General features: G+C 50.2%; 1 protein-coding gene across 20 annotated transcripts in view; it reads left to right on the plus strand.

The window, feature by feature from the left end:
* Positions 1 to 19,909, plus strand: part of LOC135290639 (collagen alpha-1(IV) chain-like) — a 68,072-nt gene extending 48,163 nt beyond the window's left edge. For 6 of the 20 annotated variants that reach the window (XM_064404566.1, XM_064404581.1, XM_064404582.1 and 3 more), the window contains 16 exons: positions 53 to 184; positions 1,829 to 1,960; positions 3,606 to 3,737; positions 5,381 to 5,512; positions 8,340 to 8,474; positions 8,944 to 9,087; positions 9,529 to 9,699; positions 10,004 to 10,184; positions 11,791 to 11,854; positions 12,145 to 12,193; positions 12,959 to 13,071; positions 13,738 to 13,855; positions 14,683 to 14,782; positions 15,851 to 16,047; positions 17,700 to 17,837; positions 19,193 to 19,908. In XM_064404566.1, the coding sequence (XP_064260636.1) occupies positions 53 to 184; positions 1,829 to 1,960; positions 3,606 to 3,737; positions 5,381 to 5,512; positions 8,340 to 8,474; positions 8,944 to 9,087; positions 9,529 to 9,699; positions 10,004 to 10,184; positions 11,791 to 11,854; positions 12,145 to 12,193; positions 12,959 to 13,071; positions 13,738 to 13,855; positions 14,683 to 14,782; positions 15,851 to 16,047; positions 17,700 to 17,837; positions 19,193 to 19,279 (2,025 nt within the window). In that variant the 3' untranslated portion in view covers positions 19,280 to 19,908. Of the gene's footprint in view, positions 1 to 52; positions 185 to 1,828; positions 1,961 to 3,605; positions 3,738 to 5,380; positions 5,513 to 8,339; positions 8,475 to 8,943; positions 9,088 to 9,528; positions 9,700 to 10,003; positions 10,185 to 11,790; positions 11,855 to 12,144; positions 12,194 to 12,958; positions 13,072 to 13,737; positions 13,856 to 14,682; positions 14,783 to 15,850; positions 16,048 to 17,699; positions 17,838 to 19,192 lie in introns of all 20 variants that reach the window. The other 14 variants (XM_064404578.1, XM_064404577.1, XM_064404576.1 and 11 more) reach the window with 8 other exon arrangements.
* The last annotated feature ends 2,343 nt before the right edge of the window (positions 19,910 to 22,252 follow it).

Raw genomic sequence — 22,252 nt, forward strand, 5'->3', positions numbered from 1 at the left:
GGTTTAGAATGCTAGGTAACGGCGTGTCCCTCATGCTTCTCTCTTGCCACAGGTGACGAAAGGAACAGCCGTCTCTCCCGTGGCTCCCTCTGCTCCCGGACAAGAAGGCAAAGAGGAGCAAAGGGAGGGAGAGAAGCAGAAGCATCCGTCTGTGGTGACAGCCCCGGCTGATCCTTGCAAGAGAGTAAGTGCCAGCTGTGGGTGGCGCTGTCTTTAGGGCAAGGCAGAGGTGCACGTTTGTGAGCAGCCAGCCCTTGATGTTGCTGGCCGAGGAGGCGGAGTGCTGGAGTCCTGCAGGACGTTGTCATTTCCTGCAGGCCGTGCCAGCTGGAAATTGGCCTTTGCCCAGTCACGTTGAGGCACCGAAGAGCTGGGGGCTCTGGGTGAGCTTTTGGCTGCCTGGCTGAGTGCAGCTCTATGTCTGGGCTTCTGCAGTGCATTGGCCAAGGGCACAGGTGGTGGTGCTGGCGACCCCAGGGCTTTGTTTGTTTGTTTTTCCTTTGTGGAAAGGTGTGTTGGCTTGTGGAAGTGTTCTGCAGTTTTCTTGAGCAGTTCTTCATTTGTACAGCCTCTTTGGGCCCAGCTGTGTGTTGGCTTTTGATAAGCTGCAAGGAGATGAGTGTGCTGTGCGTGAATCTGTGGTGGGGGGGGCATTCTTGTGCCGTGTGGCCAAGGAAAGGAAGTGCGTATTGGCTTAGGCTTCTTGTGAGGCAAAAGGCAGAAGCGGGGAGTTTCTGTGGATCCCTTTTGCGGTGAAGTCTGCAGCTTTGGCAAGTGCACTGGAGGCTGGAGTGGGGGTGAAGCTGGAAGTCCTTGAGTGCTGTGTTGCGTTGTAGAGAAGAGAAAGGAGATGTTGAAATGGAGGATGCAGTATTTGAAGTCAGATGGGCAAGAGTGTGTCTGGCGAGCTGCGTGGGCCAAAAGGAGGCAGGGCTGCTGGTGGTCCAGAGCAGCTGGACGTGAGGCAGCGTGTGGGCAGGCGGCCAAGAAGGCCAAGGGCTTGGTGGGCTGTGTCAGCAGCAGAGGGGCAGCAGGAGCAGGGCAGTGAGCGCCGGCCTGTGCTGGGCAGCGCTGCGGCCGCAGCTGCAGTGAGTGCTGTGTGCAGTTGTGGGCCCCTGTGAAGCAGCAAGTCATTGAGGGGCTGGAGTGTGTGGCCAGAAGGAGACGGGAGGTGGGCAAGGGTGTGGAGCATAAGCCCAGGGAGGAGGTGCTGAGGGAGCTGTCGCCTGGACAAGGGGAGTCTCGTGAGGGACCTTCAGGCAGACTTCCATAGATGCCGACGTGACAGCGGTGAGCACAAAGGCTGTTGCCCTGTCAAACATGGCCTCAGTGCATGCCAGTGCTTTTGAGGCTGGAGTAGCTGCCGCTTGCACCCTGTGGCTTCTGCGTTTTTTGGTATGCTAGGAGGAGAAGCCCTGTTCATTTTGTCTTTCTGCAGCCAGCAAGGGGGCTTCTGTACAACTTTTCCTGCCCTTTTCCAGCACAGGATGGGATTGTGATCCACTTGTAGTATTCCCTGTCTGCAGCAGCAAGAGCAAAGGCCTTGGCGGCTCTTTGCTACTTGTCCATTTCAGAGCTTGCAAGAAATAAAAGCTGCGTTTTGCAGAGACAAGGTTGCTTGCTGATAGCAGGCAAGGAGGAATGTGAAATTCCTAGGCATATAGCGTTGTGTTGAATTGGCCCATTTTCATCTGGTTGGAGTGACTTAGAATGCCATTGCTAAGAGAGCTGATGAGTTCTCCTTAGAAGATGTGGTTGTAGGTGGCAGGAGAACTGGGTTTAGAATGCTAGGTAACGGCGTGTCCCTCATGCTTCTCTCTTGCCACAGGTGACGAAAGGAACAGCCGTCTCTCCCGTGGCTCCCTCTGCTCCCGGACAAGAAGGCAAAGAGGAGCAAAGGGAGCGAGAGAAGCAGAAGCCTCTGTGTGTGGTGACAGCCCCGGCTGATCCTTGCAAGAGAGTAAGTGCCAGCTGTGGGTGGCGCTGTCTTTAGGGCAAGGCAGAGGTGCACATTTGTGAGCAGCCAGCACTTGATGTTGCTGGCCGAGGAGGCGGAGTGCTGGAGTCCTGCAGGACGTTGTCATTTCCTGCAGGACGTGCCAGCTGGAAATTGGCCTTTGCCCAGTCATGTTGAGGCACCGAAGACTGGGGGCTCTGGGTGAGCTTTTGGCTGCCTGGCTGAGTGCAGCTCTATGTCTGGGCTTCTGCAGTGCATTGGCCAAGGGCACAGGTGGTGGTGCTGGCGACCCCAGGGCTTTGTTTGTTTGTTTTTCCTTTGTGGAAAGGTGTGTTGGCTTGTGGAAGTGTTCTGCAGTTTTCTTGAGCAGTTCTTCATTTGTACAGCCTCTTTGGGCCCAGCTGTGTGTTGGCTTTTGATAGGCTGCAAGGAGATGAGTGTGCTGTGCGTGAATCTGTGGGGGGGGAGGGGCATTCTTGTGCCGTGTGGCCAAGGAAAGGAAGCGCGTATTGGCTTAGGCTTCTTGTGAGGCAAAAGGCAGAAGCGGGGAGTTTCTGTGGATCCCTTTTGCGGTGAAGTCTGCAGCTTTGGCAAGTGCACTGGAGCCTGGAGTGGGGGTGAAGCTGGAAGTCCTTGAGTGCTGTGTTGCGTTGTAGAGTAGAGGAAGGAGATGTTGAAATGGAGGATGCAGTATTTGAAGTCAGATGGGCAAGAGTGTGTCTGGCGAGCTGCGTGGGCCAAAAGGAGGCAGGGCTGCTGGTGGTCCAGAGCAGCTGGACATGAGGCAGCGTGTGGGCAGGCGGCCAAGAAGGCCAAGGGCTTGGTGGGCTGTGTCAGCAGCAGAGGGGCAGCAGGAGCAGGGCAGTGAGCGCCGGCCTGTGCTGGGCAGCGCTGGGGCCGCAGCTGCAGTGAGTGCTGTGTGCAGTTGTGGGCCCCTGTGAAGCAGCAAGTCATTGAGGGGCTGGAGCGTGTGGCCAGAAGGAGACGGGAGGTGGGCAAGGGTGTGGAGCATAAGCCCAGGGAGGAGGTGCTGAGGGAGCTGTCGCCTGGACAAGGGGAGTCTCGTGAGGGACCTTCAGGCAGACTTCCATAGATGCCGACGTGACAGCGGTGAGCACAAAGGCTGTTGCCCTGTCAAACATGGCCTCAGTGCATGCCAGTGCTTTTGAGGCTGGAGTAGCTGCCGCTTGCACCCTGTGGCTTCTGCGTTTTTTGGTATGCTAGGAGGAGAAGCCCTGTTCATTTTGTCTTTCTGCAGCCAGCAAGGGGGCTTCTGTACAACATTTCCTGCCCTTTTCCAGCACAGGATGGGATTGTGATCCACTTGTAGTATTCCCTGTCTGCAGCAGCAAGAGCAAAGGCCTTGGCGGCTCTTTGCTACTTGTCCATTTCAGAGCTTGCAAGAAATAAAAGCTGTGTTTTGCAGAGACAAGGTTGCTTGCTGATAGCAGGCAAGGAGGAATGTGAAATTCCTAGGCATATAGCGTTGTGTTGAATTGGCCCATTTTCATCTGGTTGGAGTGACTTAGAATGCCATTGCTAAGAGAGCTGATCAGTTCTCCTTAGAAGATGTGGTTGTAGGTGGCAGGAGAACTGGGTTTAGAATGCTAGGTAACGGCGTGTCCCTCATGCTTCTCTCTTGCCACAGGTGACGAAAGGAACAGCCGTCTCTCCCGTGGCTCCCTCTGCTCCCGGACAAGAAGGCAAAGAGGAGCAAAGGGAGCGAGAGAAGCAGAAGCCTCCGTGTGTGGTGACAGCCCCGGCTGATCCTTGCAAGAGAGTAAGTGCCAGCTGTGGGTGGCGCTGTCTTTAGGGCAAGGCAGAGGTGCACATTTGTGAGCAGCCAGCACTTGATGTTGCTGGCCGAGGAGGCGGAGTGCTGGAGTCCTGCAGGACGTTGTCATTTCCTGCAGGACGTGCCAGCTGGAAATTGGCCTTTGCCCAGTCATGTTGAGGCACCGAAGACTGGGGGCTCTGGGTGAGCTTTTGGCTGCCTGGCTGAGTGCAGCTCTATGTCTGGGCTTCTGCAGTGCATTGGCCAAGGGCACAGGTGGTGGTGCTGGCGACCCCAGGGCTTTGTTTGTTTGTTTTTCCTTTGTGGAAAGGTGTGTTGGCTTGTGGAAGTGTTCTGCAGTTTTCTTGAGCAGTTCTTCATTTGTACAGCCTCTTTGGGCCCAGCTGTGTGTTGGCTTTTGATAGGCTGCAAGGAGATGAGTGTGCTGTGCGTGAATCTGTGGTGGGGGGGGCATTCTTGTGCCGTGTGGCCAAGGAAAGGAAGCGCGTATTGGCTTAGGCTTCTTGTGAGGCAAAAGGCAGAAGCGGGGAGTTTCTGTGGATCCCTTTTGCGGTGAAGTCTGCAGCTTTGGCAAGTGCACTGGAGCCTGGAGTGGGGGTGAAGCTGGAAGTCCTTGAGTGCTGTGTTGCGTTGTAGAGTAGAGGAAGGAGATGTTGAAATGGAGGATGCAGTATTTGAAGTCAGATGGGCAAGAGTGTGTCTGGCGAGCTGCGTGGGCCAAAAGGAGGCAGGGCTGCTGGTGGTCCAGAGCAGCTGGACGTGAGGCAGCGTGTGGGCAGGCGGCCAAGAAGGCCAAGGGCTTGGTGGGCTGTGTCAGCAGCAGAGGGGCAGCAGGAGCAGGGCAGTGAGCGCCGGCCTGTGCTGGGCAGCGCTGCGGCCGCAGCTGCAGTGAGTGCTGTGTGCAGTTGTGGGCCCCTGTGAAGCAGCAAGTCATTGAGGGGCTGGAGTGTGTGGCCAGAAGGAGACGGGAGGTGGGCAAGGGTGTGGAGCATAAGCCCAGGGAGGAGGTGCTGAGGGAGCTGTCGCCTGGACAAGGGGAGTCTCGTGAGGAACCTTCAGGCAGACTTCCATAGATGCCGACGTGACAGCGGTGAGCACAAAGGCTGTTGCCCTGTCAAACATGGCCTCAGTGCATGCCAGTGCTTTTGAGGCTGGAGTAGCTGCTGCTTGCACCCTGTGGCTTCTGCGTTTTTTGGTATGCTAGGAGGAGAAGCCCTGTTCATTTTGTCTTTCTGCAGCCAGCAAGGGGGCTTCTGCACAACATTTCCTGCCCTTTTCCAGCACAGGATGGGATTGTGATCCACTTGTAGTTTTCCCAGTCTGCAGCAGCAAGAGCAAAGGCCTTGGTGCCTCTTTGCTACTTGTCCATTTCAGAGCTTGCAAGAAATAAAAGCTGCGTTTTGCAGAGACAAGGTTGCTTGCTGATAGCAGGCAAGGAGGAATGTGAAATTCCTAGGCATATAGCGTTGTGTTGAATTGGCCCATTTTCATCTGTTTGGAGTGACTTAGAATGCCATTGCTAAGAGAGCTGATGAGTTCTCCTTAGAAGATGTGGTTGTAGGTGGCAGGAGAACTGGGTTTAGAATGCTAGGTAACGGCGTGTCCCTCATGCTTCTCTCTTGCCACAGGTGACGAAAGGAACAGCCGTCTCTCCCGTGGCTCCCTCTGCTCCCGGACAAGAAGGCAAAGAGGAGCAAAGGAAGGGAGAGAAGCAGAAGCATCCGTGTGTGGTGACACCCCAGGCTGATCCTTGCAAGAGAGTAAGTGCCAGCTGTGGGTGGCGCTGTCTTTAGGGCAAGGCAGAGGTGCACATTTGTGAGCAGCCAGCACTTGCTGTTGCAGGCCGAGGAGGCGGAGTGCTGGAGTCCTGCAGGACGTAGTCATTTCCAGCAGGGTGTGCCAGCTGGAAATTGGCCTTTGCCCAGTCATGTTGAGGCACCGAAGAGCTGGGGGCTCTGGGTGAGCTTTTGGCTGCCTGGCTGAATGCAGCTCTATGTCTGGGCTTCTGCAGTGCATTGGCCAAGGGCACAGGTGGTGGTGCTGGCGACCCCAGGGCTTTGTTTGTTTGTTTTTCCTTTGTGGAAAGGTGTGTTGGCTTGTGGAAGTGTTCTGCAGTTTTCTTGAGCAGTTCTTCATTTGTACAGCCTCTTTGGGCCCAGCTGTGTGTTGGCTTTTGATAGGCTGCAAGGAGATGAGTGTGCTGTGCGTGAAGCTGGGGGGGGGGGCAATTCTTGTGCCGTGTGGCCAAGGAAAGGAAGCGCGTATTGGCTTAGGCTTCTTGTGAGGCAAAAGGCAGAAGCGGGGAGTTTCTGTGGATCCCTTTTGCGGTGAAGTCTGCAGCTTTGGCAAGTGCACTGGAGCCTGGAGTGGAGGTGAAGCTGGAAGTCCTTGAGTGCTGTGTTGCGTTGTAGAGAAGAGGAAGGAGATGTTGAAATGGAGGATGCAGTATTTGAAGTCAGATGGGCAAGAGTGTGTCTGGCGAGCTGCGTGGGCCAAAAGGAGGCAGGGCTGCTGGTGGTGAAGAGCAGCTGCACGTGAGGCAGCGTGTGGGCAGGCGGCCAAGAAGGCCAAGGGCATGGTGGGCTGTGTCAGCAGCAGAGGGGCAGCAGGAGCAGGGCAGTGAGCGCCGGCCTGTGCTGGGCAGCGCTGCGGCCGCGGCTGCAGCGAGTGCTGTGTGCAGTTGTGGGCCCCTGTGAAGCAGCAAGTCATTGAGGGGCTGGAGTGTGTGGCCAGAAGGAGACGGGAGGTGGGCAAGGGTGTGGAGCATAAGCCCAGGGAGGAGGTGCTGAGGGAGCTGTCGCCTGGACAAGGGGAGTCTCGTGAGGGACTTTCAGCTTTTCCTCAATGCATGCAAATATTTTAGTCTTTTTCCTGTGTGACTTTTTCCAGGTTTTTTTTTTTCTATTTTTTGTTTTGCTTGGAGTACTAGTCTTGTCCCATTTTCTTTTTCTCCCATCTATGGTACTTTTCCTCATTATTTTTTGTTCTTTTATCGTAGTGGGACTTGGTCTGCTAGAATTATGATTTCCTGGGTGTCGCTTTTGGAGAATATAATGTTTTTGCTTGTGAAGTCATCCTTCGCTGCTGGCATCTTGGTGCAGAAGAAGCTTTTGTGGATTCAGGGTAGACAGTATGACATTACAGACCAGTTTGAGCTTATCAGTGCCTGTGCCTTTTTTCATCCTAATGAATCAGTATGTGTTGTTTTTGGGAATTTAGCAGGATATCAATGCCTTTGCATTCCAGCTGGTCCTCAGAAATCAGAGGAGCTGGGAGGGGCTGGGCTTTATGTCTTATTACAGCCACATTAGAATTGTCAGTGTGGTCGAGTCCAAGAGAAGAAGTTGCTCCAGCACAGATGCACAAGGAGTGCAGCTCCCAGTGCAGTGCTCTGGATCAGATAACTTTCCATAAGGACTTACACGCTCCAGATTCCCCAAGAGTGTGGTTTATTGAAGCAACAGACCAGCAATCTCATGATTGCTGCTGACCAGGGCACTGGCTACCAAGTGTTGATGTGTGCAGCAGCAGAGAGTACAGTAAAGATAGATTATATCAGTGAGATCTATCTGTCTATGTTTCTATCTGTCTATCTGTCTATCTATGTAACATTTACATAATTGAATTTTCCCAGCTCTGGCACAAAGGTTGTTGGAAGTGCAAAGCTCACCTAAAGCATCCCTTTTGGGAGAGGATTAGAGACATGTTCTCTTGACCAATTCCGAGCAGGCAGAGATGTTTCCCCCTCCATATATGGTGGTTTTTTTCCCCTCAGAGCTGTTTTCCTCCTCTGGCCTCTTCTGCCCTGAAGTCCCCAGTTTATTCTTTAAATTTCTGCTTGTCCAAGAGAGGTGGAACAATTCCATGGTTAGGTGGTGTTTGGTGACTCTGCTCATACATGCATTACATGACACATGCTTTCCTTCACTGGCATCCCCAGGGGTGTGTTAGTGCATTCGTTAATGGGGCCTTATGAGAGTCTCTGTTACTGCTGGTCAGAATTCTCAGCTGACAAAAGAGGGAGAAGAAACACCTTGGTCCTCTTGCATATACTGAGGTGCAGAGAACCATAGAAGCTCTCTGATGTCCATCAGAGGATCTTTGCATGCATCCTTATCTCCTGAATGACCAGGATTTCTAACAAGAGTGTAGATGTCAGAAAGGCAGGAATGCTGGTTCAGGCCTGAGGAGAAGGTGAACTGCAGAAATGTCTTTCCCAAGGGGTGAGCTCAGCCAGGAGGCCACCTGCAGAGCCAGGATGGAGCTGTGGGACAGGGCCAGGTGTCAGTCACTACTGAAAGACAAAGAGGACATGGCAGAAGCAGAGGGAGGCCCTCACCAGAGCCTTGAGAAATGCCACACATTCCCTGACAGCTGGCTGACAGGCTGTTGGAGCTTCAGTGCCAGATGGCCCCTGATTGTAGTGCCAGGGTCACTTTGGAATCTGTGCCTCCCCATGGGCAGAGAATGACCCAGGAGAGCAGCAGCACAGAGCTTTGGGAACGTGTGAGCCCATCAGTCTTTGAGTCTTGCCTCACAAATGTTGTATGGCAAGTTGAAACCCATCTTCTCTTGCTTTCTGTGCAGGTCCTTGTAGAGAAAGAGCCAGAGCAGATTGCTTTATCAGAGATGCCATGCCAGGCTCAGGGAGAGCTGTTCCTAGCCCGACAGCAGGAAGAGCAGCTCAGGCAGCAGGTGGAAGAGGCACAGCAGAATGGCCAGGTAAGCCTGACTGGCCAGGTGACAGAGGGAAGGGCAGGAAGAGGGGCATAAAACTGAGCTCTTGGGCCTGAGGAGGTCAGGAGTCCTACAGGCACTGAAAGCACAGAGCCTTGGAATCTGCAGAGATCAGCACTGGGACAGGAGGGTTACATTGGAAGCAGAGGTGGGTAGGGAAGCAGAAAGAAGTGGCTGAATAGATGTGATTTTGAGGCTGCAAGAGGAAAAGGCTGAGCCTGATGGCAGCTCCCAGTCACTTGCTCTGCATTTGTATGTACAGAACATCACGGCAGACCACAAGCAGATCTGCCCAAAGCTCAGAGTGCCTCATGGCAGTGAAGAGGAGGAACAAAGATGAGATGAGAAGAATTCAAGAGGAGATGAATCTCCATCAGCACAGGAGCGATCAACAAAACCAGAAAGAGTGGCAGCCACTCCACTCATGAAACATCCTCTCTCTTGTTCTCTACAGAACCTTTATGAACAGAGGCAGGCAGAGCTGCAGGAAACTGAGGCTAGGAACAAGGCAAGGAAGAAGAGGCCAGAAGAAATTCTTGAAATCATCGTAAAGAAATTTAAACTCCTCCTTCAGGAGAAAATGGCTCTAGATGCGAAAGTGAGTGAAATAGCAACAGCCTCTGAAGTCACCAAACTGGTGCTTTCTGCCATTCTTGCCTTTCCTCTGCTGAGCAGGGGAGGGGTGGATTGATGCCTCTAAATGCCACCCTGCTGAGGCCTCTATCACAGCTGCTCTGAAGGACACTTCCTGGTCTGCTGAATCTCAGATGTTGACTTGGACAGTGGGATTAGTCCTTTGACATCTTGATCAGAAGTCATCCAAAAAAAGTCCTGGGGACTTCTTCCAGGTCCCCTTGTTTCTTGGGGTTTTTGCAGGTGTACATGGTCACTCAGATAGATCTGGAATACAAGCCACAGGCTATCTGTATCCCTTGTGAATCTGCTCCTGTCCTGTTCTTTCTCTTTCCTCACAGTGGATGACTCCTGGCTGACAGGGACAAGCTGTAGTCTCTGACTGCTTTGTTCTGTTTGACTTGAGGTGCATATGTTGACATCCTACCTGGAAGCCTTTGAAGAGTTCCAGCAAATGACAGGAGACCAAAAGACCCAAGACTGGAGTGAGGCCCAGGAACCAAAGCAACCAGAGATGCTGCAGGATAAGCACATCCCGAGGATGCAGGTGCAGGAAAAGACAAATCAAGAGCAGGAGGTAAAACATTAGAACCAGGAGCTGCAATGTGTCTGCAGCCTAAGAGGGGGAAAGGAGTCCTTGGGAGGATGTAGAGCGGTCATTGTTGCAGTCATCCTTCAGAACATGAAACTGGCTATGAACTCGAGTTAAACCAGCCTTTGGTTTTGACCATTTGGTTTCACAAGCGGACAGCCAAACCAATCCAGTTGAAGAGCTCTGTATGTGGCTGACAGCAGCTTTCCTAAGGGTTTGCATTTGAAATGGGATCTCAGGGAAATCTCTGCCAGCCACTTTCCTGACACAAACTCATTTCTTGTCTCAGATCTGCAGTGGCCTTCTCACCGAAGCAGCTGCTGCAGCAGCAGCAGCAGCAGCAGCACCATCCCAAGGAGCCTTTGCTCTCCAGCCGGAGAAGTGGAGCTGGGGCACTTGGTTCACCTCCTGCGCTGACCCAGCTGCCGCTCAGCAACAGCAGATGAAGGGTGACTCCCTGGAGCAATGGAGTACGTCTGGTGTCTTTCTTGTCTGAGCGACAGTGTATTGTGTGCATGTGTCAGCATAGCTGTACCAAAGGGTCCTCCTCAGTTTGGTGTCACAAGGACACTTAGGACTGCCCACAGGAAGTCCTGGCAGTGCTCTGAGGCAGCAAGAGAGCACCTGGGTGTTCCTGCTGCCTCTGAGGGCAGCTTAGACTGGGCTTCCCTCTGGGCTGAAGGCAGAAGCAGGGATTGTTCCTGGATCAGCAGAAGGCTGTGAATGCTTGAGTGACTAGCATTGGCAGAAGCCCTGCTCACATCAGTCTCTTGGAAAACACATGAAGTCCTTTGTGATTCTGCAGCACAAGGCATTTAAACTGCTTCTTGTCCATAACAGCTGCCAGTGCTGTGCTCTCAAATAAGACCTGGTGGGGCTGAGAGCAGAGCCCAGTGGATTCTGGGTCTACCATCACCTGTTGGGACAAAAAGGCCATTGATCTGCACCTCACTGTGTCTGATCTCAAAGCCCATCCTGTTGTGTCCTGAATGGGGGCAACAGCTTGTACGGGGCTCAGGCTGCCTGTGGCTTCTTCCCACTGCTTGTCAGTGCTCCTGCTTGGGCTTTTCCAGCCTTGTTGTGGTAGCTGTCCTGTCCCTGAGGGCTGGTGGGACTGCAGAGGCTGGAGCCTTCCTTAGCTGGGAGAGTCCTGCTGCTGCCCAGCACTGCAGCACGGAGCTGCCTGAGGCAGCAACCCCTCGTCTGGGCCGGCTTCTGCATCGCACGGCCTGGCCTCAGGAGAGGGCCAGCATCTCCTCTGGCAGCTGTCTGTGTCACGCTGGTGCCTCAGGAGCACTGCTGTCCTCTCTGCCCATGCCCGCCATGCCGAGTTGGGAATATGGGGATGTGTGCAGTGCCGAGAGGGCGAGTGCAGTGGGAGTGACTGATCTGCGCTGTCAGGGTGAAGAGAAGCAGTGTAGTTCTTCATAGGGGCACAGGCCAGGGCGTTTTTGAGCTCAGCCTGCTCATAAAGGGTGAGAGTCCTGGTGCTGAAAGTCCCATTGGCACTGGTTATAGCATGAGCTGCTCTGGTTTACAAACACAGAGGCATTCTTCTGGTAAACTGCTGCAAGGTGGAAAAGATGGGAACACTTGGCAATATTCCTCCTGTTCTGAAATTGGCATCTATTCAGAGAAATTGATTCTAGATGTCAAGGTGCATTCAATCTTAGCAAGTAGGAAACCTTTTGTCGAACCTCACAGTGCTTTTTCTCAAGAAAACAAAGGCACTATTAGTTCAAGGTCTCTTTAATGTTTGTAGATGAGAAACTTTCTTGCCTTGGTATCTGTTCTCTTCTGGTCTCTGTCTCCTCTGAATCTATCTCCCTGTGCTTCCCTGTGTGTCCGCTGTCAAGAGGTCTCTCTCTTCAAAGGACACTAGAAAATCAGTCTCTGTGCCAGCCACTTGTGCTGCAGAACATCTGTTTTCTTGTTGTTGTTCCTGTTCCTGTTCTTGTTAGCCATCTGTCCACAAAGGGAGGGCTCAGAGCCCCAGGCAGTGGGACTGCCTTTTGTATCACCTAGAAAGCGGGATCTCTGCTTTCAAGTGAGCATTTTGCATTTTGTTTCCCCCAGGGAGAATGGTGAAGATGGAAAATCCCATGATGAAATACACTAATCTGGAATATATTGGCAGTGGGTGAGTCCAAGCAATGTTAATTTTACAAAACTATGCACCAGGTTTTTTGCTGGTGGAATAGCTATCATGTGTGAATTCAGACAAGCTACCAACATGTTCAGACACTGGGCTTAGATTGTCAGTGCTGATCAGAATTTGTAAATGTGGTCAGAAGGCATTGTCAAAGACATCTCCTTGTTTCCAGCATCCTGCAGGTCTTAGGCATTTACAGCTGAGATCTCCTGTGTGGGTTGGCTTTCACTGCAAGATCTAAATGACTTCTCCTTTCTTTGCCGCTGTTTTGTTTCTAGGACTTTTGGAGATGTTTGTAAAGCACTCGACACTGCCACAGGAGAAGAGGTAAGTGTCAAAAGCCCCTGCAGACTCTGCTGCTCTTGAGGGGCTTTGCCCTCTGCTGTGAGCTGGGGCTGGAGCTTTGGGTAGAGCTGTGCTGAAAAGGCACAAGAAGCACAGACTGGTGCCAGCCTGCAAAATACATTTGGGGCTTTGTCCTTCTCAGCTGCCAGAAGGAAGGCACGGAGGGCAGCGGTTCCTTTCAGAGAAGGACGCGCCCACTCGCTCTCCATGGCTAAAACAAAGGTGGTGCCTTAGAGCACCTCACTGCCCTTTGCGGCTACAGCTTCAGAGTCCTGAATTCTCATTTCTGGCTGCCAGCAAATACATCTGAAAGTTCCTGATAGTTCCTTAGCCACCTGCAGTGCTGCACTTGGGAACTGCACGTAGGGAGAGATCTGCAAGGCATCCCTAAAAGCCCTAAGGCCTGCCCATAGCCCAGGATGTATCCACAGAGTATGAAGGCCTGGATTACTTCTTCTGAATCCCATCCAAAGTAGCAGAGAGTGTGGTCAGAGCTTTGTGGGTGATGGTTGAGACATAATTGTTCCCAAATGGTCAAGAAAAAATGTCAGTGGCCCCACATGTCCTGTAACTGGCCCCCAAGGCAGCAGAGACATGGGCTGTTGGAATGTCTGCTCCCATTAAGATGTCTAATCACAAGGCAGTTTGGTGCAGTTTGGCTGAGTCATCCAAAATCACTCACTCCATGTGAGAAGTTGTTCTCATGAAACCAATTTTTACTGTTACTGATTTTCAACATCATTTTAGGTGGCCATAAAGAAAATAAATCTTCAAGGACTGATCAGAAGGGAAGTAACCTTTAAGGAACTCAAGGTCATGAAAATTAATAAGCACCTAAACATTGTGAATTATTTAAAGAGGTGAGTGGGTGTTGTTTTATCCCTGCAACATTTGTTTACAGACTACATTTGTTTACAGTTAAAAACCCACTTTGGTCACTGGCAGAAAATAGAGCTGTTAATTATTGTTTAATTATTATTGCTCTACTTATCTCCAGTGGGTGGAAAGAGAGTGCATTTTGTCTGCATTAATCTACCCTGGCAAACACAGTTTGAAAATTTTTCAAAACATGGGTCAGCCCTACTTTACCAATTCAATACCCTGTATGTTCACTGCCTCCACATTCTTTTGAGGCTTAATTTTTTCAATTTTTTTTTCAGCACCTTTTAAGTTCTGATAAACCATCTATAGAGGATTTCCCTTGGATTGTTGTCCCTTTTCCATTGCTGTGCATGCCAGGAAGACTAGGTGTTTATTTCCAGAAATAGCATGTGTGACAGGCTTTTTATCTGGGCTTTTACTAAACTGCACTTTTTGCTTACTGGCCATCTAAGCCATCTCCTTTTTCACAGCTGTGCCTTTCTCCTTGAGACTGAACAGATTGCAAACAGTGCAGAGCTGAGAGGGAATGTCTATTCCTTTGATTCTGTCCTCGTCACAAAGGCACCTGGAAACAACCATTGTTGTTTCCAAAGAGCAACGTAGCCATGCATGTTTATCTCCACGCCCTTGTTTCCTTCCTTCAGCTACCTTCTGGGTGAGGAACTCTGGCTGGTTATGGAGTACATGGATGGAGGCGCCCTGAGCGATGTCATCAATGAGACTCACATGTCTGAAAGAGAGATGGCAGCCGTCAGTCGGGAGGTCAGCAATCCCATCTGTGCTTCCGAGGGCTTGGGCAGGATTGTCTGGGAAACAGGGGCTTGGAACAGGAGTGATTTCATGCATAATGCTTTGTTTGTGTGTTGCTGCTATGCTAGGGGCAAGCAAAAGCATCTCAAGTGAAATGCCTGCCAGTGCCCCTGCACTCACTGTACTGTGTTCCTGTACTCTTGTCTCCTGCTGTTGTATTCTGGCTCTGTCTCATATTTGTATTTGCTGTTCCCCACCTTGCCTCTCTAAACCTTTACCTCGAGCCTGTCTGCACTGCATTTCTTGCCTGTAAAAGCAAAAGTGCTGGGGGCAGGATTTGAAACTAATGGCTAAGAAAAAGAGACTAATTTCTCACAGTCCTCAACTGAAAAGTATAGTAGTCACACAAACTAGTGTTTGCTGCAGGAAGGTGACTGATGTGATACTTCCAAGTCTGTGCTGAGGCCAGCAATAAAACCTTTGTCATGCAGCCTCCCACCCAAAAGTGATCCACTTCACACTGCAGGGGCTTTTTATTCCTTGGCAAACCCTTGTCTGGCGAGAGCACATCCCCTGCAGCAGCAGTCATCTTGGCTGGTGTACAGGGGACAGTCTACAACAGCAGGTGCTGTTGCTCTTTCAAAAGCTGACATGCCTTTCCTTAGAAAGGTCCTGCTCTGCCAGTGTTGCAGCAGCAAGCTCTTCCTCTCAGTGGCACTGTCTTCTGCCATTACTCCCCATTCCCCTGGAGAGGGAATCTTTTTGATTCTTTGTGCCTTTTCTTTTGTAATGAAATCACATCACCTGTTTTGCCCTCCTGTTTCTGTTTCCTCTCTCAGTGCCTGCAAGGATTGGATTTTCTTCACTCCAACCACGTGATCCACCGAGGTCTGAAGAGCTGCAACATCCTTCTCAGAACCGATGGCTCTGTCAAGCTGGGTCAGTGTATTCTTGGTCAGGTCCAGCATTCCAGGGATGTGGGTGTGGGGCTGCTTGGAGTGACTGCCAGCTCCCCAGAAATGGTGCTGGTGGCAGTGCAGGGACCCCTCTGTGAGCTGGTGACATGGCTGCAATGTGCACAGAGATATGACAGGGAACCACAAGCAGTCAACAGTGGCATTGATTTGTGTGTGTCCTTTCAAGAGGGAGGGAGCTACAAGTCTAAAGCTTCAGATAAAAAAGGCCACTGCTGGAGGTAGTGTAAAAAAATGATGAGGTTGTTTTGAAGTGGACAATTCCTTATTTCCTTGTGTTATAAATGAAAAATGAAAAATAGCCAATTTTGATAAAAAAAAATTAAAAATAAAATTTATTTTGCGACCGTAATACATTCCTGACAGCCACCAATCAATCGGACAGCGTACCACCCCCGGGAAGTGAGCCGGGTGGACGTGAGATTGGTCTCACTAGCACCAAATTCTCCTCGTCCACACTGGCTGCTCCGAGGTAGCAGTTCTTATATGATTTAATTTGCCCGCGGCAGAGTCTCTTTGTCTCCTTCTTCATATTCAAGTTGGTTTCATTCTTCGGTTCGGGCTGCACAAAACCTTCGTCTGGGAATAGAATAATAAATTTCCTCGATTCCCGGAATCTGGCATTCAGATGGAAGGTGTTGATGGCTCTGGTCATCTCAGATAGGTATCTCGTCCGGGCCATCATCGCTTGGGCGTCACTGGGTGCATGCTTCTGTGAATGCCCATCTCCTGTGCAGCCCAGGTTGTATTTCACATGTAAACGTGGTGACGCCACTCTGCCCATCTGCCGTGGTTCCGCCATCCTGGGGAAGATGTGTACCGGCCGTTTATTTTACACATATCTATTTCATACATCTTTTATTTCCACAAATTACTAACCATATTTCTAACACTTGGCTAAAGCCCTGAGGAAATAGAGCAGGGACAGATTTCCAGCAGATGACAGAGTGCATTCTTAGACTGAGAGTGGGGAATTTTTTTGCTTAGTTTCCTAACTGGAGCTGGCTTTGATGGTTTGTTGTTTCCTCCACAGCTGACTTTGGCCTCTTTGCTCAGCTCCCCCCTGAGCAGAGTAGACAGAGCTCCGTGGCCGGCACTTCTGGGTGGATGGCGCCTGAAGTGGTGACAGGTCAACCATATGGCCCCAAAGTGGACATATGGTCTTTTGGAATCGTGGGCATTGAAATGATGGAACGAGAAGTTCCTTACTGGAAAGAAACTTCTGGCATGGTAAGGAGCAAATACTGACTGATCCCTCTGTCTTTCTCACCTGTCCCATGCCCTGCGTGCCATTGGACAAAATCCCGTTGCCATCTGCTGGCACCACTTCCACCATCCCTGGTAAAAATGTCCCTGCAGCACATCAGCATCTGCTGTAGCTTTGGTTGCATCAGAAGGGAAGTGGCAGGTCAGAAACCTAAGCAGTTCAGACACCTAACCAGCTCAGGAACCTGCCATTTTGGCCTCCAGCCATGCCTGGCATTTCTCATTTGCTTTTTGAACAGTGTTGGAGCTCTGTCTCTGAAGGAAAGAAATTTTTCAGTGGAATGGTTGGATGTGTGATAAATATCCTTCAAAATGGAGGTTCAGTCATCCTAGTTTCAATTTTATAGAAAACGAAAAAAGGAAATTGAAAAGAAAGAGAAAATGGATAAGAAAAAAAGGAAAAGTAAGAGAAAAAGGAAAAGGAAGACAAAAAAAGAAATGAAAAAGAAAAAGAAAAAGAAAAAGAAAAAGAAAAAGAAAAAGAAAAAGAAAAAGAAAAAGAAAAAGAAAAAGAAAAAGAAAAAGAAAAAGAAAAAGAAAAAAGAAAGAAATGAGAAAAAACCACCAAGCAATGCCCAAGCAGTTCTGCTTGCTTTTCCCTTTATTAACCAAAGCACATCAATTTTCCTCCATTCTGTAGTATCTTTTCCAAATCCTGCAGGTCTTCAAAACTTTCAGGCTTTCAAATCATCTGTACATTGTGGGTGGCCTGGATAAGTTTAGGATGTGTTTTGCTCTGACTGCAGTTGGAATTGTATGCCAACCCTTGGCTGTTTCATGTTACTTTAACAAGTTGCTGAGCTTGCAGCCAGGTGCCTGGGCTGGGATCCACCGTGGGCAGTCGGCGCCGGTGCTGTGTTTCTTCAGCACAGGAGCAGGGGCATCCCTGGGCTGCACAGTTCTAATGGCAGTGAGGACTCCAGCTCCCCACCATGTCCAGTGGCTGAGCTCAGCTGCAGAGAGACAGGATAAAACCCTCTTTGTGACCTCTGGTGGTGTGGGAAAAGTGAAGGAAATTTTCCTCTGGGTTGAACAAGAAAGTCACAAAGTCTCTTTGGTCACCATCTGTTTCAGTGCCACCAGCACAGAGCTGTTACTATGGTGCCAGGCACTTTCATGGAGACTCCAAGGCCTCTTTCCATTGTTATTGCTGTCTATTTTAGATGGATTCTGCATCTGCATTTTTTTCAAGAGGAGAAAAAAAAACCTTGATGATTTTTGTTTTATGGCAGCTGTGCTTAAGGGACCAACAAACACAGCAGAGATTCTTTTCATGTAATAATCCTTGGAAATAGTATAGATAGAGCAAACTTCCCCTTCCAAATTGCCTGTCAGGTGTGTGTGAATCCTCAGAGAAACAAAACATGCTTTTGTTGATGTAGTTCCCACTGAGTAGGTCAGTCAATGAAATCAGCTGCCAAGGCAAGATCTGCTGAATGTTGGAAAAGCTGTGGCTGCATCGGGGTTTGGGTGTTTGGTTGGTGAAGGAAAGGCATCTCTGGGGCTCTGCCAGGGCAGTAACTGCCACTGAAGAACAGGGGTTATACAATGGGATCTGGGAGAGCAGTTAGAGATGCGAAAGCAGCAGGTGGAAACTCGTGTTTCCTTTTCCCCAGCCTCAACTCCTGATAGCCAGACGAGGGATACCAAAGCTGCTGCAGCCCAACCTGTTTTCACCTTGGCTGTGTGACTTCCTGAGCTGCTGCCTGCAGACAGACGAGGAGCAGCGCTGGTCTGCCAAAGATCTCCTGCAGGTAAAATGCAAAGGGGCTGCAGGTGAAACAGGGTGCGAGGGATGGGCTCCTCTCCCACTGAAGTCCAAGGCATCAGATGAGCCCCCTTCCTCCTCACCTCCACTCTTGGTGCTCTTCAAATGAAAATGGTGAGGAATCCTAGACTGGGCTGGGCTGGCAGGGCCCTGTAAAGGTCATCTGGTACAAGTGTCCTGCAATGAGCAGGGACATCTTTAAAGAGATCAGGTTGCTCAGAGCCCCTTTCCCAAACATGGGAATGTTTGTCCCATCCCTGCCCAGGGATGGGGCACCTGCCATCTCAAAGGGTAACCTGTGTCAGGGTTGCATCATGCTCCAAGTAAACAAGATCTTTCTTAGACCTAATCTGACTCAATCCCCATTATATATTATAAATATATCTCATGTCCTATTGCAAATGTTAAAAAAGGTGCCCCCTACTTCCTGAGAATCCCCTTTGAAATACTGGAACATAGCAATGAAGACTTCCTGGGGCCTGTTCTCCTCCAGGCTGAATAACTCCAGGTCTCTCAGCCTGTCCTCAGAAGAGAGGTGCTCTGTCCTCTGCCTGTTTCTGTTACCCTGATTTGTAATTTGGTGGTGTGCTCCATTTTATCTAAAGGCAAAAGAATTGAAGTAGAGCAATGCAGGGTACAGAGACATGAAAAGGTGGTGCAGGAACCCAAGGAAGCCTGGCCTGGCCGAGTGGTCAGAGATTTGGCTGTGGGCAGGAGGGGCTGTGGGGGCTCACTGTGAGCCTCTGAGGGGCCCTGGTTTGTGCCCCCACCCCACCCTTAGAGGTTTCTGGCACGCAAACACGGAGAGCTGAGAGGGACTTGTCCCAGCCACATCTGCTGCCTGGCACGCTCAAGCAGACAGGAACTGGCCCAGGGTTACTGCCAGATTGTGTGGCAGAGAGGGAAGTGCAGCACCCAGTGCCACTGGGCTGTCCCTGCTGGGAAGGAAGGTGCCATCCAGCACAGGAGGGGCAGGGCATGGAAAGGCAGGCACTGCTCTGTCTCCCTGTGGAAATCAGCCCAGTGCCTGTTGTTCAAATACAAGGACCAATGTGAGGCTTTGGAGTTTCCTGAAAAGAAGAAACTCCAAGGACTGAAAGCACCATTTCTAGAGCACTGTCAGGGCAAAAATCCCAGCAAGATGAAGACACCTGGTTAAATGGATGAGTGGGATTCTGGGCCAGGTTTGCCTGTGATGGCAAGGTCCTGCACATAAAGATGGAGGTGCAGATGGTCCATCTTTCTGGATCTTTCTAGGAGCCAGAGGAATCCTGTGAAGCACTGAGTTTGGAAAGTCATGGTTCATTGATTTTTGTTGATTTTCTTTTTTCCTTTGGGCAGCATCCATTTGTAAGATTTGCTGAGCCTGTGTCCAGCCTGGTGCCACTGATTGCTTCAGTGAAGAAGAGGAAGGACCAAAGAAACTGAAAATCACATCAGGACTGTTTATTTCTCAACCGGCACAGGGCAGGATTGTAGGTTCGGACAAGGGTTAGGATTGGGGTTAGGGTTAGGGTTAGGGTGAGGGTCAGGGTCAGGGTTAGGGTTCGGACTAGAGTTAGGACTAGGGTTGGGAATAGGATTAACGTTAGGGTTAGGGTTTAGGAGTAGGTTTAGGGTTCGGTTATGATTGTCTAATAGGCCTGCTGAGTAGGATTAGAAATTAATAAAGTTTCTGAAACCAAAACTCTCCCTGAAATTTCCTTCCTTCTCACTCTGTGAATAAGGTCCCGATTTCCTTGTAAATTTTATTTTGTTTCTTAAAGGTGGAAGTCACCCACACAGTGTCTTTGGCATGGTGTGAAACTGGGGAATGCTCTTCTTCATTTATGCTCTCCAGACCATGATGCTTTTGGAATGTAACTCACTTTTCTATTTTTGGTCCACTGTGGTACCTCTATTTGAGGTAGAAAGGGCAATGGCGTTTGCAGGAAAAAACAAAGGAAGAATGGGGCAGCCCAAATACGCTATGTGGATACACGGCTTTCTGCTGTGACTCAAGAGCATTCAAGTTCCTACCCGTTTGGATTTGTATCCCTAGGTGCAAGGCTGGAGGAGAGCCTTGCTCAAGTGGAAAGCAGAAGGATCAGAGCGGGGACTCTGAAAGGTCTCCTCTGGTGCAGAGCTGCCAGCGAGTGTGAGGTGAGAGCGGGCCCGGCCTTGCCCGGGGTGCAGCCCCAGCAGAGGCCTGGCAGAGCCCGGAGCAGCCTGAGCCTGGGCAGAGGCAGGCTGGAAGGAGGCCCTGGGAGCTGCAAGAGGCAGCAGCCGGGCCCTGGGTGCCTCTTCCTGGCAGCGGGCAAATCCTCCGCTCTCAGAGCCCAGGTGGCAGCTGGCTGCTCCCGAGGGGAAGCGTAGCCGTGCTGGGCACAGCCCAGACTGGAGGCATTGGCCGTCTGGAGTCTGCCCAGGAGCAGAGAAAGGCCAAGGGCAGCCGAGGGCCGGTGGCCTGGCTGAGGATTCCTGCTCTTCTGCCGGCTGCCCTGTGACTCCTGGCAAAGGGCAGCAGTGTGTGCAGCACTCTGGGCACCGCGCAGGGAGCCGGGCTGCTGGGCAGGCTGGAGCACAGGGCAGCGTCCTTCAGGCACGGCGCTTCTGCCAGGGCAACCCAGGCCAGCCTGAGGCACTGACAGCTTGGCAGCTCACATCCGCAGGAGCCAGAGCCTCCCACAGCTCTGCCAGGAAGCGCCTGCAGGCCTGGAGTTCTGCCCTGAGCCACAGCAAAGGTGTGAAATGCAGAGTGTTTTGAGAAATATTCAGGGCCACCAGGCCAGCCTGCTTTGTGCTCTCTGGCACACAGCAAGCGCTGTGCAATGCTGCTCTGAGCTGCTGGGAGAGAAGTGTTAGAAATAAACAAACTCTTAGTTACCATTAAGTGGAGACAAAGTCATTAAAGCAAAAGCTCACAGCAACACCCAAGAAATTAACTGGAACAAATGCAAACCAGAACTAACACCACCTAGCACCAAAAACTTTCGTACTTTTTTCTAATAACCTTTTAGCTGCAGCAAAATATTACCTCCTGTCTCCCTGAGGGAATCACGGATGAGCCTAATTTCAACATGTTTTTGGGATGATGATGATGCTTCTTCAATGCATACGTTTTCTTTTGGGAAGGGTATAAGGAGATGAGTTCAAGGCTGCAGGACAAACCAGTTTTTGTCAGTTAGACATTTTCGTTATGACCTTCCCATGCATAGTTTTTAACCTTTCTGTAATCTCAAATGACATCAGTTCTGTGATTATTACATCTGCATACCAGCTGCAAAAACCCAACATTAAAAGCCACGGTCGTATTTTGGTTGAAAATTAAGAAAACATGCAAATTCATATTTCAAGGATAGCAGTGGCAGACATTTTAGGTTTAATCCTATTCCTGCTATTTTCAGAAACCTGCTCTTGACTTCAACAGGAGCTGGCATGAGTGCTTAACCATGAATAGATATGGAAGGTAGTTGTTAGTGATTTTCAGCATGAAAATGATTTAATAGACACTGTAAACAGAAGTGACAGGTGGCAAATAGCCAGAAAACTCTGTAACTGAAACCTGCTAATGAAGCACTTTTGTGTCTACAGACCTAGCCTTCAAACACCTCTCAAAGATCTGTGGAGTTCATGGGAACCTCTAGTACCTTTATTTATAATACCTTTAGTTATAAAGGTGTAAATTTTAATTTAAAGCTGTGAAGAGAAAGGGAATGTTTAACCACATGCAATGTCTTTAGACACAGCAATCAATGTTTTCTTTTGCTCTACCATACTCCAGTGTATTTGGGACAATAATATTTATGCAAACCTGTGTGTCAGTGTAGTTAATCACAGTGGTATTGTGTGGATGGATGTACATACAAAGTCTTGCAATGGAAAATATCAGTTCAGACTTTGTTCATTCTTACTAATAGATTAGGAGTGTTTTGGTTGATCTGATTTGGTGGGGTTCCAGTATCTCTTATTTAAAGGCAGTCTGTAAGATATAACTCTCTACCTCACACATAAAGTAGGTATTCTATCAAAGAAAACAAAACAACTTGAGACAATTCTAAGTTTTTTTTGAGAATTATAGCCCATGCCTTGTTTGTGTATAGTGACTGTTGAGTGAATTAGCACTCCCAAAAAGCAGATTTGGATGCAACAGTGGGGAACAAAGTGACACAGACCCCTCATGCATCCAAAGGAGATCCCTTTATTGTAAACATGGCACCCTTTTTGTGCCTTTAATCTCAACCTGACATAACTGAAACCAAACCAAGACCTAAGAGAACTGAACAGAAAGAAGGCACCCATTGGCTGGTGCTCCCAAATGTCAGAGATGAGCTTGCTGCCAAGCCCCGGGATTGACTGCCAGGGTCTTCTCCCAGTCAGATCTCTTAGGAAGCTGCAAGCACTTCACCGGCCAGATGCCGA

This window comes from Passer domesticus, chromosome Z (assembly GCF_036417665.1).
Source record: "Passer domesticus isolate bPasDom1 chromosome Z, bPasDom1.hap1, whole genome shotgun sequence".
Taxonomy (NCBI): domain Eukaryota; kingdom Metazoa; phylum Chordata; class Aves; order Passeriformes; family Passeridae; genus Passer; species Passer domesticus.